General features: G+C 42.8%; 1 protein-coding gene across 1 annotated transcript in view; it reads left to right on the top strand.

Moving 5' to 3' along the window:
• The first annotated feature begins 4,446 nt into the window (after nucleotides 1-4,446).
• LOC108437856 (canalicular multispecific organic anion transporter 1-like) overlaps nucleotides 4,447-16,844 on the top strand; it is a 73,919-nt gene continuing 61,521 nt past the window's right edge. Inside the window, exons 1-9 of the mRNA XM_037533030.1 lie at nucleotides 4,447-5,333; nucleotides 7,094-7,267; nucleotides 8,050-8,181; nucleotides 8,264-8,404; nucleotides 10,135-10,257; nucleotides 10,360-10,415; nucleotides 10,835-11,069; nucleotides 12,327-12,502; nucleotides 15,337-15,514. Coding sequence (XP_037388927.1) covers nucleotides 5,295-5,333; nucleotides 7,094-7,267; nucleotides 8,050-8,181; nucleotides 8,264-8,404; nucleotides 10,135-10,257; nucleotides 10,360-10,415; nucleotides 10,835-11,069; nucleotides 12,327-12,502; nucleotides 15,337-15,514 — 1,254 coding nt within the window. The 5' untranslated portion in view covers nucleotides 4,447-5,294. The remainder of the gene's footprint in view (nucleotides 5,334-7,093; nucleotides 7,268-8,049; nucleotides 8,182-8,263; nucleotides 8,405-10,134; nucleotides 10,258-10,359; nucleotides 10,416-10,834; nucleotides 11,070-12,326; nucleotides 12,503-15,336; nucleotides 15,515-16,844) is intronic.

The raw sequence follows: 16,844 nt of genomic DNA, 5'->3' as shown, positions 1-16,844 counted from the left end.
TGGACTGTCGGCCCTGGGGATCGAACCGGCAACCTTCCAGTCACAGCTCCCTAACCTCCACCCCACGACTGCCCCCCAGTTAAGGTTGAGTCTGTTAATCCCAGGTTAAGGTTGAGTCTGTTAATCCCAGGTTAAGGTTGAGTCTGTCAATCCCAGGTTAAGGTTAACGGCCATTCTCAGGTTAAGTCTGTCAATCTCAGGCTAAATTTAAATCTGTCAATCTTAGGTTAATATGACGTCAGTCGATCTCAGGCTAAGGTTAAGTCAGTCAATCTCAGATTAAAGTTAAATCAGTCAATCTCAGGTTAAATCAGTCAATCTCAGATTAAAGTTAAATCAGTCAATCTCGGATTAAATTGAAATCAGTCAGTCTCAGGTTAAGAAGGTCAATCTCAGGTTAAATCAGTAAATCCCAGATTATGGATAAATCAGGCAGTTTCACGATAAATCAGGCTAAATTATTGTCACTAAATTGTTGTCACTAAGTTTAAAAGTAAAAAAATTAATCTTAAATCAGTTCAAATTCCATTTGAATTTAAATTTTGCTTGAAACATCTAGCTTGGTGCTGGGTGATGCATTGTCTGTATCAGTATTGAGCGATGAAGATTTTTGTTTTAACTGTGTATTTGATAGATAATGATTGATAGATAACTCCATAAAATTGCTGATGTGCATTGATTATGTATTGACATCATTTCAGGAAAGCGTTCACCCTTTGCATTGTGTGAACATTTCATGAATAGAAATGCTCCAAAATGACTTGGAATGAAAAGTTTTTACATTATTTTACATTGTAAGTTAAGAGGGTTTTGCCTTCTCCTGCAACGTTGTAATTACAGTACAGCGTAAGCTTCCCTTTCATGTTGAGAGATGAAAATGGGAAGACAGTCAAAACTAGTTGTGTTTCTAAGGCATTCTTATATCACAGAGTACCAGGAAGGCTTCATTAACTTTATTAATGCAAGCTTAAGTATCATCTGGTACTGTGATGGTGTTTTCTCTCAGAAGTAAAGGTAGTAAACTGTCACTGGGGCAGGACCCTTCTTGTCACTTGGGTGGTTTCCTCAAGGGTTCATCTCAGTACCTTAAGTCAGGGAACATAATTGTACCATAAACATTCGTTTATGAAAAGGTGCAAATACAAACTTTACACATGGAAAAACGTATTTAAGGCTCACGATCAGACCCTGAAACCACTGCTGTACCTTTGAGGGAACGTTTCCATTGTTTGCACCTTGATGGACATGATGTCCTCCTTTATTACTACCAGTGTACATTAGAAAATGTCTCAAACTGGACTATCAGCTTTGTCAGGCAGGAGGTAAAAGTGACGATGCAAAGCCAAACTTAAAGTTTGAAAAGAACCTTGGAAAGGAGAATTTCTAAGAGTGAGTGGGCTGCAAAAAGTTGCCCATGCTTGGATTTATCCTTGAGCCTTAGGTGTAATGACACCTCTGATCTAATGCAAGTTTAATGTGCTGACATCCACCTTTTTGACCAATTTAGAGTTCAACAGGAAACCTGATCTGTCCTCAGATGTTACAAGGCAAGCCCTGAGCCCATGTGCACTGTTATGAAAAAAGGGGGACCATGAACTCTTTCAGATGACCAATACATATGACTTCAGTACAACCCTTAGGAAAATGGAATTGTGGCCTGACAACTCATCTCAAATTTTAGATGCAGTTTGAGGTGCTTCACACTGCGTTAATAGATGTGGACAGAAAAAATGGAATATGCTAGCGGGAGGAAAATGTTGAGAGGGCAAAAGGCCGGAGGTGAAGACCCGTAATGGATTTTTGTGCTACTCTGTGGGGAAAGGGTAAGTGAAGCAACCTGGACGATCACAAGCAGCCAAGAGCGATACTTTTCCATTTAGAAGCGAAAGCCCAAGCTTTCATTTCACGCCTGCTTCAGAAACACTTCTATGTGGAAACGTTGCATTTGGAGCTGTGACTGACTCGGTGTCAGCCACGTTCAAATAATCTTGATCATTATATTCCTAAAGGAACCTCCTGTCAAAGCATTCTCCTCAGTGCTGGGCTATCAGCAGGGCTTTTCAGCACTTCATTCATTGAGAGAGATGGTCTTGGGGAAGGAAATGATTAAACACAAAAAGTGGTAAAATGCAATAAAGGCGTTTGTTCTTTCTTTTGAACCTTTATTGAACTGACTAAAGTGCACAGAGAAGATTTCCAGTGTTTTCACTGACCATATGAATTTCAATGTATTTTGTATAGTTAAAGAAATTTGGAATTTGATGCCTGCGACACACTCGAAATAGTTTGAGACAGAGGCGTGTTTACCACTGTGTTACATCATATTTCCTTTTATTTACACTTTTCAGTAATTTGGAAGTTGGGGATTAGTGCTGTCGCCTCACAGCAAGGAGGGCCTGGGTTCGATTCCCCGGCCGGGTGACCGGGGTCCTCTCTGTGTGGAGTCTGCATGTTCTCCCCGTGTCTGCGTGGGTTTCCTCCGGGTTCTCCGGTTTCCTCCCACAGTCCAAAGACATGCAGTCAGGCCGATTGGACATGCTAAATTGCCCCTGGGTGTGAGTGACTGTCTGTGTCTGTCTGTCTGCCCTGCGATGGACTGGCGACCTGTCCAGGGTGTATCCTGCCTTCCGCCCGATGACTGCTGGGATAGGCTCCAGCACCCCCCGCGACCCTGACGGAGAAGCGGCTTAGAAAATGGATGGATGGATGGATGGATGGAAGTTGGGGATACTAATTGTTGCAGTTTCGCAGGTGACATTTCTGACCAATATTTGCTTAAAACCAGACTTCAGCTGGTCATCACTGTCTGATTCTGCGCCTCTTGATGTGCCAAACATTTTAAATAGGAGTCTGGACTGTAAGCCAGCCGGTCAGGCTGTTTCTACGTTGTAGCACATGCAGAATGAGGCCTGGTGTTGTCTTGCTGAAATAACCATGGACTTCCTGGAAAAAGACGTCATCTTGATGGCAGCATGTCTCTCTAAAATCCCAATATGTGCCTCAGCATCAATGCTACCTTCACTCGTGCAAATTGCCCATTACGCTGATGCACCCCACACCATGACGGATGTTCACTTGCACATTTTGCTTGATTTGAAGTCGGGATGAAGAACTTTGAGCTTGAAGTCTGTTTTTCCAAAAACAAGCTGAAACATGGACTCATCTAACCATTCTCACTGTTGACTGGATCATCTGAGATGAGCTGAGGCCCAGAGAACTTGGTGGCATTTCTGCTTAGAGTAGATGTTTGGCTTTCTTCTTGCTGAAAGTAATTTCGAGCCCACGTGGCAATATTTAACACAGTAGCCTGACGGTTCCTCATGCAAAGCTACACTAAACTGGCAAAAGTATTCGCTCGTAATCTATAGAGTTTAATATGATGTCGGCCCACCCTTTGCAGCTATAACAGCTTCAACTATTCTGGGAAGGCTTTCCACAAGGGTTAGGAGCGTTTATGGGAATTTTTGACCGTTCTTCCAGAAGCGCATTTGTGAGGTCAGACACTGATGTTGGACGAGAAGGCCTGGCTCACAGTCTCCACTATAATTCATCCCATAGGTGTTCTGTGGGGTTGAGGTCAGGACTCTGTGCAGGCCAGTCAAGTTCTTCCACACCAAACTGGCTCATCCACGTCTTTATGGACCTGCTTCGTGCACTGGTGCGCAGTCATGTTGGAACAGGTAGGGGCCAAACTCCCCAAACTGTTCCCACAAAGTTGGGAGTGTGAAATTGTCCAAAATCTCTTGGTGCTGAAGTTTTAAGAGGTCCTTTCACTGGAACTAAGGGGCCGAGCCCAACTCCTGAAAACCAACCCCACACTATGATCCCCCCTCCACCAAACTTTACACTCGGCTCAATGCAGTCAGACAAGTACCGTCTCCTGGCAACCGCCAAACCCAGACTCGTCCATTGGATTTCCAGATGGAGAAGCGTGATTGGTCACTCCAGAGAACACGTCTCTGCTGCTCTAGAGTCCAGTGGCGGTGCTTTACTCCACTGCATTCCACGCTTTGCATTGCACTTGGTGATGTAAGGCTTGGATGCAGCTGCTCGGCCATGGAAACCCATTCCATGAAGCTCTCTACGCTGGTCTTGAGCTGATCTGAAGGCCACATGAAGTTTGGAGGTCTGTAGTGATTGACTCTGCAGAAAGTCGGTGACCTCTGCGCACTATGCCCCTCAGCATCCGCTGACCGCTCTGTCATTTTACATGGCCGACCACTTCGTGTCTGAGCTGCTGTCGTTCCCAATCACTTCCACTTTGTTATAATCCCACTGACAGTTGACTGTGGAATATTTAGTAGTGAGGAAATTTCACGACTGGACTTGCTGCACAAGTGGCGTCCGATCACGGTACCACGCTGGAATTCACTGAGCTCCTGAGAGCGACCCATTCTTTCACTAATGTCTGTAGAAGCAGTCTGCAGGCCGAGGGGCTCGGCTTTATACACCTGTATATTTGTGGCTTCAGTGTAGTAATTCATGGTCTGAATATCTTAATTTGTGGCCTTAATGGACTAACTTGGGGCCTTAATATATTGATTATTGACCTCAATATAGCAATTTGTGGCATCAATATAGCAATTCAAGACCTTTATGTAGTAAATATTGGCCTCAATATCTTAACTTTTTGGCCTCAACATGGCAATTTGTGGCCTTAATATAGCGTTTTTTGGCTTTAATAAGAAGTTGTGGCCTCAATATAGCAATTCATGGCCTTAATGTAGTAAATATTGGCCTTGATAACTTATTGGCCTTAACATGGCATTTTTTGGTCTTAATAACAAGTTGTGGTCTCATTATAGTAATTTGTGGCCTCAGTATAGGGATTTGTGGCCTGAATAGAGCAACAAAAGTATCTTATGGCCTCCACATATTCATTTTGGTCTCAGTATAGTGATTTGGGCGTTGCTGTAGTAATCTGTGGGGTCAGTATAGTGATGGTGTCTGAGTATCTTACTCTGTAGCCCCAGTACATTCGCGGTATGTCAGTGTAGAAGTTGCCACGCCTGCAGGAAAACAACCACCACGTCTCCGCATCATAAAGAGCAGCCGGGCATGGACAGAGCTTCAGTGTAAGGTCAGATTCTTACGGTCAGCACTTCCTCCCGTTCCTCTGTGATAACGTGGTCAGGAGAACCTGCTGCATGCGCCTCGGACCGTCCGGCTGACCGCCGCGTATCAGGCTTACTTCGCGGGGTAACGGAGAGAAAAACGTCATTCGGAGGTGAAGTTGAAAGTCCAGGACGGGGCAGCACGTGTTGGTCAGCAGCTGAGCTGAGCTTCACCGCGTAATGGAGCCTCTGCGCCGCTTCTGCGGCTCGGATTTCTGGGTGAGTGACTTCCAGATTGTCCTGTAAGGTTCCGTCTGGTGCGACCACCGTGCAGGACCACCACGGTAACCTGCGTCCCCACTGACAGAGGCGTTAACTCAGAGCACTGCCAACAAACCCGCGTCTGGAGTGAACTCGTCTCCAGTAAAGCGGCCTGAAAGTTGATGAAGGGGAAATCCACCGACTTTTCAAACTTTCTCAGTGGTTACCCTGTTAAGAACTGACCACTGGAAACCGAGTTGTGTTGCGTTCTAATGGGAATTGGTTTGATGATTTCCAGTAGAGACCACTAGAACACTCTGGAACACCTTTAGATCCCATTAGGAATCCATTGGTCACCTGTTGAACCATTCGGATCATTTACACTGTGATATCAAGCCAAACACATTACAAAACCATCAGGAACCAACAACACGTAGTGGTCTCTATGGGTTTCTTCAGCAGGGTCAGCCGAGAGATTCAGAGATGTTTGGTGTGAAGTGGTTCAGACGTCTTTACAGTGGTGGTGATGGGAACCAGGCGTCACCATGACTACAACACAGATATAGCCACTTTATTTACTATCCAGAACCGCCAGAGAACCTACACGAGTCTTCTGAGTTGGTATGGAACGGTGAGTTTGGTGAAATGGTGGCAAATATGAAAACAGTAGTTGAGTAAACATGTAGGACCTTTCTGAGAGGGAGCTTTTAGAGGTGGACGTCTGGTTCCTATCACCAACACCGTGAACAATACTGACTCCAAGTTGCTCTAAAACAGTGTTTCACACCAAACCGCTCAGAACGGCTCTGTTTACATCTTATTGATTTCATTTTGCATAAAGTTTACAAGCCTGGTGGTGAGCCCCTTTAAGTTCCTGCGCTTTGTTGTATGTGGGGTTTGAATAAAGTAGTGGGAATCAGTCCGTCTAAAACATTACTGCCCAGGAAGCCCAGAGCAATAATCTTCATATTATTAATATTAATGAGACCAGGAGTTAAGTTTCTCATAACCCGAGGGCTCAGTACAGAAATTTGTGTCTATATTAATTTGTGGCCTCAATATGTAATCTTGTAATGTAATTTTTTGATCTCTATATAGTAATTTTTGGTCTGAATATATACATGTTTTGTATTATAGTAATTTGTGTAGTACGTTTTGGCCTCTATATAAAGGTTTGATCTCAATATATTAATTTGAGGTCTGAATATAATAATTTGTGGCATCAATATGGTAATTTGTGGACTGAATATATTCATTTTAACGCCTTGGTGTAGTACTTTTGGCCTCAGTGTCATAATTCTTGGCCTCAGTATAGTAATATGTGGCCTCATTATAGTAATTTGTCATTTGAATGTATTATTTGTGGCCTTGATGTAGTAATTTTTGGTCTCAATATGTCGAGCGAACGTTGTTGACCAAAAAAATAAAAGCAGTGTACAAATAAATCAAATATGCACTGTTTAATTGTATTTTATAAAATGACACTGTATTTTTTTACTAAAACACATAAAAATATGAGAATAAGGCTTAAAGTATTATATAGCAGTATATCATCACTAAACAGAATAAAAATCAACCGTACTCCTGTGGTCAGAAACTGACCAATGGTGAGTGCAGCAGATGACTGGTAAATTGCTGTAATCCAGTCTGTGATTGTACATGTATTCATGGGGATTATAAGGAAGGTTGTGGCCAGTGAGGGAAGCACAAGCCAGGTGTTTCTAATAAGCTCTGTGATGAGTGATATATTTACACGACGTGATTACTTGGTGTTTCAGAATGCCTCTTTGCTGGATCGTCCGGATCCGGACCTGCCGGTGTGCGTGGAGAGGACGGTGCTGGTGTGGGTGCCGCTGGCTTTCCTGTGGTTTCGCGCTCCCTGGCATTTGGCCACACTCTTCAAGAAAACACCTCCCAAAGCTCCGCTCTCCAAGCTCTACATCTGCAAGCAGGTAGATATGAAGCACACTCAGTGAAAAGCTTTAAAGCGATTACCGCTGTGTATAGAGAATAATGTCCCATATTGACTCAAAACATGTTTAATATAGGTCAAAGGGTAGGTGCTTCATCACTATGTGGCCAAAAGTATGTAGACACCCAATTGTTTATTGACTATCAGCCACATCCATTGCAAGCACGTGTATTTAATCAAGCACATAGCCTTGCAGTCTCCATAGAGAAACACTGGCAGTACTTAGCTCAGTGACTGTTAACACGGCACTGTTATAGGATGCCACCTCTGCCAGTTTGCGAAATTTCTTGCCGGTGTAAACGACAGGTAAAAGCGCCGGATGACCTCAGTACTTTGTGTCATGTATTAAGGCACTATCTGGCCTAAACACCAGGTCTAATTATTCAGCTCAGGTGTTTCAGCCACACCAATTGTTGGCAGGTGTATAAATCAAGAACATAGCCATGCAGCCTCCACAGGCAATGGCAGAAGAATGGGCCGTAGTTAGGAGTGACTTCACTGGTCCTGTTTGATGCCATATTATGTTAATTTAATTCCTGCCCTGCTAGAGCTGCCCCTGTTGACTGTAAGTGCTGTTATTGTGAAATGGATGCTTCTAGGGGCAACAACAGCTCAGCCACGAAGCAGCAACTGCTCACAAACTCACAAAGCGGGACCACTGCTATCCTCTATTGGATCATTGACTACAAAGTGTCCCTGGAAGCAACATCAGCGGTTTTTGAGTGCTTTGATTTTGAATGTACTATTTTTTTTTCCCGTCAGGTCCTGGTCTCTCTCCTTTTCCTGACTGCCGTTTCTGAACTTGCTGCCACTTTTGGTGAAGATTATGGCTCTGCAAATAAGAAGAACCCACCAGTGCTGTACGCTAACCCGGCGCTCTTTGTCGTATCATGGGTAAGCTTGAACTGGTGTGACTTTTGTCAGAACTTTCTGTCTAAGATATGAAAAAGTCTCATGGGTCAAATGTTCTCTGTAGCTGCTGGTGATGCTGCTCCAGGAAGCTGTGAGACGCAGGGAGAAGGCTGTCGATTCTGGAAGCCTCTTCCTCTTCTGGCTCCTGCAGGTCGTCTGTGAGATCTTCTCTTTCCAGAGTCTGCTGAGAGAGGCTCTGAAAGAGGTGCTGAGCTTAAAACAGTAGCTCAACAGTCCTTTTACCTTGAAGGTGGTCAATGGGCTGAGGCGTGTTTGGTGTCTGACGTTATTTTTGTGGTTTTGCACTTAACAAGTAAATGAAGCTTGTACCCCATCAGTTAGCATCAGCCACACTGTACATATAAATCGTCAAACACTTACCTTTTTTATGGCATAATGTAATTAAAAATATTCAATATTACTGAAAATAATCAGGTTTCAACGTGGCTGCTAGAGCCATTTCTAGATTTGGCTCAGTTTTATAGACAACAGTGTGTTATAATGTGAGTCTGTTTACATGCACTTAGTGTTCCACTAATTATCAGATTACACCAGTTATCTCATTATTCAAGTGGTCATATAAACAGCATACTCTGATTCCTTAAATTGGATTAAGGCCTAGATAACAAATCTGATAAAGATGCTGGATTTGAGTTTTTTCAGTGCATGTGGACCCTTACTCTGATTTCTTTCATTTTTCCTCAGTCTTCACATGTGTGAAAGCAGAATGCTGTCCCGGAAACAGCCAACAGTGTTTAACACAGCACTTGTGAGATGCAACAGGACACTTTAAGTTTTGAGCGACGCACAAACCAATTACAAGAAATTGACAAAATAAAGAATTTGAATATTCATATCTTCTAGTTGATGCATATTCATATTTTCCACGATAGTGACTCAATGATAAAAAGCCAAATATGATCACTGCCTGACTCATGTAGGCCTGGATGTATGTAAACACATTGAACAAATTCAAAATTAGATTTTCTGCAGTTATCAGACTATTAAGTGCATGTAAACGCTCTCACTGCGGGAAACCATACAAGCAAGTCTATTTGAGATTGTGTAACATCTCTGTGCTATTATGCAACAGTATCATAGGCTGTGTTTACATGCAAAGACTTTTGCCAGTCTGATTGAATACGTTGTGAATGTAGATTAAAACTGAGGTGTTTATCTCACACTTCTTAACAGTCTGATGGAAAATCTCTGTTTACATGCAAAAGTAATCCATGACAACCAGAAACACGTGAGGTCCAGTCAGAGTGAGATGAGCAGCAGTGAGCAGTGCTTGTGCTTTTAACTGCTTTAAAATGACGTCAGACTAAGGAAAACGTCCTTCAGACGTCCTTATTAAAGAAGGCCGAGAGGAAGACGTCGTGTTCTGAGACACATAAGCTGGACGTCCGTCCCACCGCCGTCTTTTAAAGATCAGAGCACGAACTTCGTCTCCTCTGCAGACCAGTTTCTGCTCCGCCATGTAGAATGGACTGAAACGTTCCGATAGGGAATGTAATCGGATACAGGCGTTTACACGAATATTATTCTTCTGTTTAACAGATAATTTACAGGATTACCCACCTCGTTCACCCGGACAGAGACTGTATTCCGAATAGCCTCAATCGGACTAGTGTGTACATGGAGGTATTCTATTCCGAATGAGCAATTAGTCTGATTATTATTGGATTATCAATCTGCATGTAAACGTGGTTATAATTTAGGAATACAGTTTTCTCAATGAAAATCAGTGGCCATAAGCTTCCATTACCTAGCTAAATTAGCCTCATAGCTCCAGTACAGTGTAACTAACGAAGTGGACATAAAACAGGTCTTGTCCCATTAACTTGACTGAACAGTCACTTTAATGTGCTGCCGTGTGTCCTTGAACACCAGGGTACCAGAGTCAAAATCTCATACATTTTTTTGTTTCTTCAGGGAGAAATAGCCAGTCGCCCTCACTTCCACCTTTTCTACATAGCCTATGGGCTGAAGCTAATCGCGCTGGTCTTGTCAGCCATGGCAGATGTTCCACCTGACCTTCAAGACATGGCAAAGAAGGTACAGAAGCTTACATGTCTTTTTTAACCTAATGTAAGCTTTGCAAGTGTAAGATTTATGGTCGCTGCAAGAACCTTATGCGTGCCTACATGTTTCAATTAGAACCCAGAAGTCGGAGCACCATTTCTCAGCAGGATTACATTCAACTGGTTTAACAGGTAGGATGTTGTGGCTTGAGTGCCTGAACATAGTTCAGAATCTACACTGGATTTCCAGTTTATTATGTACACTTATCTTGCATGCTGGGCCAAGAATAGCCTGCCAATCCGAACTATCCGGCTAAAAGTGGACCTGTGATCAGAAACTGACCGCTGATGAAGGGCCGGAGGATGACCACAATTGTGCAGGAAAAAGATAATCAGTAGTCTCTGAGTGTCCAAGGCTGAAAATTGTGCAGCAGTAGGTGGGCAACCACCCTATAACCATCCTATATGGTAGATGTTTCTGATAAAATGGCCTACATGTGTAAATGTACCTACAAACTAGCAACTCAAGGTATAACCAATGATCCATCACATGATTGAAATGATCAGCCTACCATATCTACCTTTTCCTGACCGTGTGAAACATCTGGCAGGATGATCTTTAAGGGCTACAAGAGGCCGCTGGTTCTGGAGGACATGTGGGAGTTGAACGAGATGGACAGCACTGGCTACATCAGCCAGAGGTTTGAGGAGATGATGAGCCAGGAGTTGAGGAAAGCTCGAATCCGACTGCAGAAGAAGCAGGACCGGAAGAAGAAGTCCAGATCGAAGCCTTATTCTGACCACAACGGCCTGGTCAAAGGAATAAGTCAGGATATGTTGATCATGGTAAGAGCAGACTAACTCGTCTCCCATTAGAAATTTGAGGAAGATTGCGAATGAGGTGTTTTGTTCTAAATGAAAGCTTTAATATGTAAAGAAAGGACAGTTGAACCGAGCGAGTAGTATGAAGTGTGAGGAGGTCAATCTGCTAAACATTACTGAATGTAATAGACCAGCAGCAGCTCTGTAGTGCTGTACGTGTGGCAAAGAATCTGCCAAATCCTGTTGATATCAAACTGATGGATTTGCTGTGTTTGTAGAGTTTCTCGCTTTGTAAAGAGTCTGCTGAGGTGTAAGCTATTTGGGAAGCTAATGCAGGCGTGTCGAACTGGGGACCTTCCAGGCTAAAGTGCTGTGGAGATCAGCATCTACATTCACTTGTGTCAGGCTCCAGTCCTTGTGGGCCAAAACACTCCAGACTTCACCGTTCTGCCTCATTAAACACACCTGATTCAGCCCATCAGCCACTTAGCAAAGCCTCATGTGCTGAATTCAGAGCGTTAGATGAGGGTAAAACACTGATCCCCACAGCACTTTGGCCTGGAAGGTCCCCAGTTTGACCTTCCCAAATAGCTTCACACACAGCTCACAGTTCTAGTTATTTTTTTCAAGTTATTTTTTTACGCCTCGGTCTAGAGCCGTCAAAATGACCCACGAATTATGAATGAATTGTCTTTCTGGTCGTTTTACGCTACTCTAAAATGCCTAATTTGGCTAATCAGCTACTTTGCTTGCTAGTTAGCTAGTCTGTGTCTACGTTTTATGCAGATTAATGGGTCGAAGTCAAGCAAAGCTCACATTTCTTACCTTCATAAAAACGTCTACAATTAGACAGAATCATGTACAATCAAACCGTTTCTGGTTTTCTGTCAGAACATGAGCAAAAAGTGCGGAGGCTAGCATAAATGCTAATAATGTTAGCGCACGTGTCCGTGCCAAGCACTCCAGACTTTAGCGCATCAGCTAATTAACAAGGCCTACTGAGCTGAATTCACAGCTAATTCGACATGATTCTGTGTAACTGTAGACGTTTTTGTGAAAATGTAAGCTTTGCTTGACTAAGCGAAGTGGCTCATTACCCAAATTAGACATTTTGGAGTGGCATAAAATGACTGGAAGACAATGAGCTCATTCATTGCGCTCATTATGATGGCTCTGAAGCCGGCGACATGCGCTTATTGCGCTTATTAAAGGTTTAAGAAATAAGTTTAGGTAAAATGTATTTACAGCTGTTTCCTAAAGCTTCACTTTCTTGTCTTTCAGATGGAGCAGAGCGAAAAGAGGAGCAAAATAGAGAAGAAGGAGGATGGCGAAACAAATTATCCTCACTCCTGGCTGGTGCCCAGCATCGCAAAGACCTTTAAATGGGTACTTATAGAGTCGGCCTTCTTCAAACTGCTGCAAGACCTGCTGGCATTCGTGAGTCCGCAGCTTCTCAAGTGAGTGAGCTGTGCTTGTGGGATGTTCCTGAGTTTATTACTGTCCCTGGCTCAGTTTACTTCTTTATTACCTCTACCTTGTCCTCCTATCCCCAGTGTTGCTTCAGATACCCTTCTGCGACAGTTGTGCTGTGTTTAGGTTATGCGCAATTCTCAGTGCCTTAGCCGTGTAACTTGGCTAATGTGTCCCTTTGCTTCAAACACGTTGTCTGCGTCACATGACTTCGCAGTTGTTTCCTGCGACTTTGAACTCTGGTTTACTGATGGTATCTTCAAACTATTGTTGATGTAAGAGCGGGAAAATGCGTTCAATGTTGATAAAAGGTTGATATTAACCCTTAGGACAGGCAGCACGTGACTCTTTTACTGCCCAGTTGCGGCTCAACAGCCGAATTAGATCTGTAAAGATAAAATAATCCTCCTCTACAGTAAAATAAAGCTCTGCTGATCCTTCAACACAGTTTAACAGTAAACGGTCTTAAACGCTGGAGTTAATGTAGAACTGCTGATTCACCCTTTAACCCTGAAGATCAGCGCAGACGGCTGGTCACCATAGCAACACAGACAACAGTCTCGCCCAGCTAGTAGCTACGAAACGGCAAAGAGAGAGATTTAAGACGGACATCGATAATTTAGAGACGAATGGACTTATTTGTGTTTATAGTCACTCCAGCTGGATTCCTGATACGTTTAATCTGCAACGAGAAACTGACAAACGCTAAAAAGTCGTGAAGCTGAAGTCAGTTTCTCATCCACCAACGTCTCATTGTAATGTTCCCGTTCCGCCTTAAACGGTGCCTGCATCGAACAAGAGCTGGTGAATGAGAAGCGACTTCGGTCTGCTAAAAGAAAATCAAGCGTTGAGACACATTTCACGAGGCAGCGCTCCATTTCTGTGGTAAAGTTTCCTGCTGGAGATGCGGGAAAAGCATCTACAGCTGAGCTGAAGCTTAAAGCAGAGCAAGGTAAGTTTGTTATCGTTGTGTTTTTTGGTCTATATTAGCACATCAGCACACACAGAGACACATTTACAGCCAAGATGGTAAAATGGATATAAAATATTGTGGTTTTATTGTCGCTAAAAGGACAAAATGGCTCTTCTTAACATTTGGGTTGTGACCACTGGCCGAAGATGTGCCGTTATCGCAGGAAATAGCACAACATGGCATAGTTTTATATTAATTGCCTCTTATTCATAGCTCATTGGAGCAAGCAGAGAAATAATGGATTCTAAACTTTAATTGATGCATTTTTTTTCAATTCGAATTTGATGAAAAGTACATTTTCTCTCAAATCATGTTAAATTCCGTCCTCTTGCTGGGTCCCAAGCCGGGACGGTGAATCACCAACAGATATTTACAAAATGCTGCTGATGTGGCCTCAACACGCTTGGAGGAGAGTGCAAACGAGCCCTGGGACCAAGCTCACTGTTTTTAACTGCGTTCTGTTCTCCTTAAGATACAGGCCGATCTTTAACTATGACTCCCCAGTGTGTTTTAAAAACATTTCAAAGGAAATAGCAATCGCTATATTTAGTCACACCGGTGTTTTATTCTATAGTCTGCAGTCCTGCTAGATACACTAAAGCAAATTCAAAGATGTCCTTAATAACATTATTATGAAATATAAGGCATGCTGCGAATCACATGTAGATATAAAACCATAAAATGAGAGAATGCAATAGCTGTGGACGTAGGAAAGACATCAAAATCTAAAAGCACGTCTGTGAAGCAGCTTCAAACGTTTACAATTGTGTGCAAAAGTTTTGCCTCATCTGTACATTTTTTGTTGATGTGAGTGAAAATATGCAAACAATTTCAAAACGTTAACGCACGGCTGCTTCATATACGATCAACTTAAAAGTGAAAACGTGAACGTTTGGACACCCTTCCAGTTAGGAAGTCTGAGAACTCCTAAATCATCGCTAGGAATGGTCAGGTGATGACCAGGCCATAAATCCTATGGCTCTTCAAACCGCCAGGGCCTCGCCTAAGCAGCCGGCTGAGGATCTGAAAATGAAGCTATGGTGTAATTTTATATTAGTTTGTGTAAAATTAGCTAAAAGGCACCCACGTTTGCTAGCATCAGGCTGAGAGATGAGGGGGAGAGGAAGGGCCGTCCTCCCCACCCATAGAGAGTGAGGCTAGCTACGCTCCTTTGGACTCCTGACTGCAGATGGATGCTGCATCCGTGGCCAAGAGTGGCCGGTTTCACCGTCACTGTAGGTTGAATGCCAATGTGTATTAAAGGAAATACATTTGAATAGCATCGCAAAACAGCGTGAACTCTAGACTTGAAATGGTTTGTCACACTGACTCGAATTGCCGGTGAATAAGCAGTTTTTTTTGACTACATCTGACTCTGTAAATCTTAACCGCCCAGTAATTCTCCTTAACGTCCATCATAAAAGCGACACTTCATTTTTCTTCAATGTTCTACCAAGTTTTATTACCTTCTTCAGCAGAACTGACCTTGTTATTAAAGCCGTGCTTTAGGGATGCCACAATGACTCGATGACACTGAATTATTCCGTGAATAAAATCACCTGTTGAGACGTAACTTGTTGATAAATTGGCAGCGACAGGCAATTTTGTAATGCATATTGCAAATTTTTCTGCTGACTTCTACATAAAGATCCTGATAGACACCCATTTATATGCATCGTTTACATTTTTAATAACGCTACCTATTTGTGTTTTTGCATTCTGTCAAACTATGAATGGGTTCGTATTCAGTCCGTTTGAATCGTCTCATTAGGTTAAACTAGATATATACAATAACGACACAGCTTTTGTTATTATCCGTCTCTAAAAATGCGTTTTGCTTTCTCCCAGGCTTTTGATAGGCTTCACGAAGGACAAGCCCGTGCACGCTTGGCAGGGGTACCTGTATGCTTCACTGCTGCTTCTCGTAGCAATCATACACTCCATGTTTCTGCAGCAGTTTACTCTGCGAAGCTTCAAGCTGGGGATGAGAGTGCGTGCTGCCATCACTGCAGCTGTTTATAAAAAGGTGATATTTTCATGCGTTGCTTCTTCCGTCTCCTCTTCCTAACAAAACAAGAATGAGAGATTCAGCTACAGATATAAAGAGACTATTACCAGCTAAAATTGGTGTTTTCGTGACTGTGGCTGAAAGCATGTCCTTGCTGCTCAATACAGTTATTGAGTACGCATTCAATACGGTGCAAATTATGATGTAATAAATTTGATCATCTTCATGTCAAAAATCAAACTCACCAGTTCCCCTTACCCCAAATAGAGAGGGTATATCTGTATCGATGGCTATCAGACTGATGTCAGCAGTGAATTGCTAGGTTGCATATCAGACGATCTAATTCAATGCTGTAACAAATGTGTCCTGAAAGAGCACATGCCTGCATCGATGATGTTAGATGTGTAGTTCTTCCTATAGGGCAGTGGTCAGCAACGTGTGGCTCCAGAGCTTTCCTGCCCTCCACAGCAGAATAAGATTTTTTTAAGTAAAACTAAAATAATCCTCCTCTACAGTAAAATAAAGCTCTGCTGATCGTTCAACACAGTTTAACAGTAAATGGTCTTAAACTCTGGAGTTAGTGTAGAACTGCTGATTCACCCTTTAACCCTGAAGTTTGGTGCACAGCCTGCTGGTCACCATGGCAACACAGCTTTGCATTTATAATCCCTTCGGCTTCCCGATACGTTGAAACTGTCAAACGCCAAAAAGTCGCGAGGCTGAAGTCGTTTCTCATTTGACAGCTTCTTGTTCGAATTCTCCCGTTCCACCTTAAATGGTGCAAGAGCTACGTTTTGGCACCTAAAGTTACATTGAAGGTGTAACGGGAAAATTTGAATGAGAAGCGACTTCAGCCTCGTAAAATAAATTGAATGTTGGAAGCCGTTTGACAAGAAAACTGTTCTACTTTGGAGGAAAAGTTTCCTGCTGGAGATGTGAGAAAAGCGGATACAGCTGAGCCGAAGCTTAAAGCAGAGCAAAGTAAATCTGTGTTTTTCGTTTTCAGTCATTTTTTCAGCCTGTACTAGGACATTAACACATACTGAGACACAGTTACAGCCAAGAAGGTAAATGGATATAAAATGTTGTGGCTCCCAAGGTGGTTTGATTTTTGTTGAAAGGATAAAATAGCTTTTCTTAGCATTTGGGTTGCAGCCCCTGCTGTAGACTATTTAAGTGTTGGAGTAGGTTGAGGACACCTAGCTTGCTTTTAGATGCTCATCTTAATTAAAAATAGCTCATTTTATAGCTGAGTAGTTTTTAAAGAAGAATGGTTGAGGTGTTATTGGTACAGGCGGATAATCCAAGGGCCTGTTTACACCTTGTGCCTTGTACCTTGTGTTTGAAT

Source organism: Pygocentrus nattereri, chromosome 22, assembly GCF_015220715.1.
Source record: "Pygocentrus nattereri isolate fPygNat1 chromosome 22, fPygNat1.pri, whole genome shotgun sequence".
Taxonomy (NCBI): domain Eukaryota; kingdom Metazoa; phylum Chordata; class Actinopteri; order Characiformes; family Serrasalmidae; genus Pygocentrus; species Pygocentrus nattereri.
Note: the sequence above shows the minus strand (reverse complement) of the source record. Positions and strands in the feature narration are given on the sequence as shown.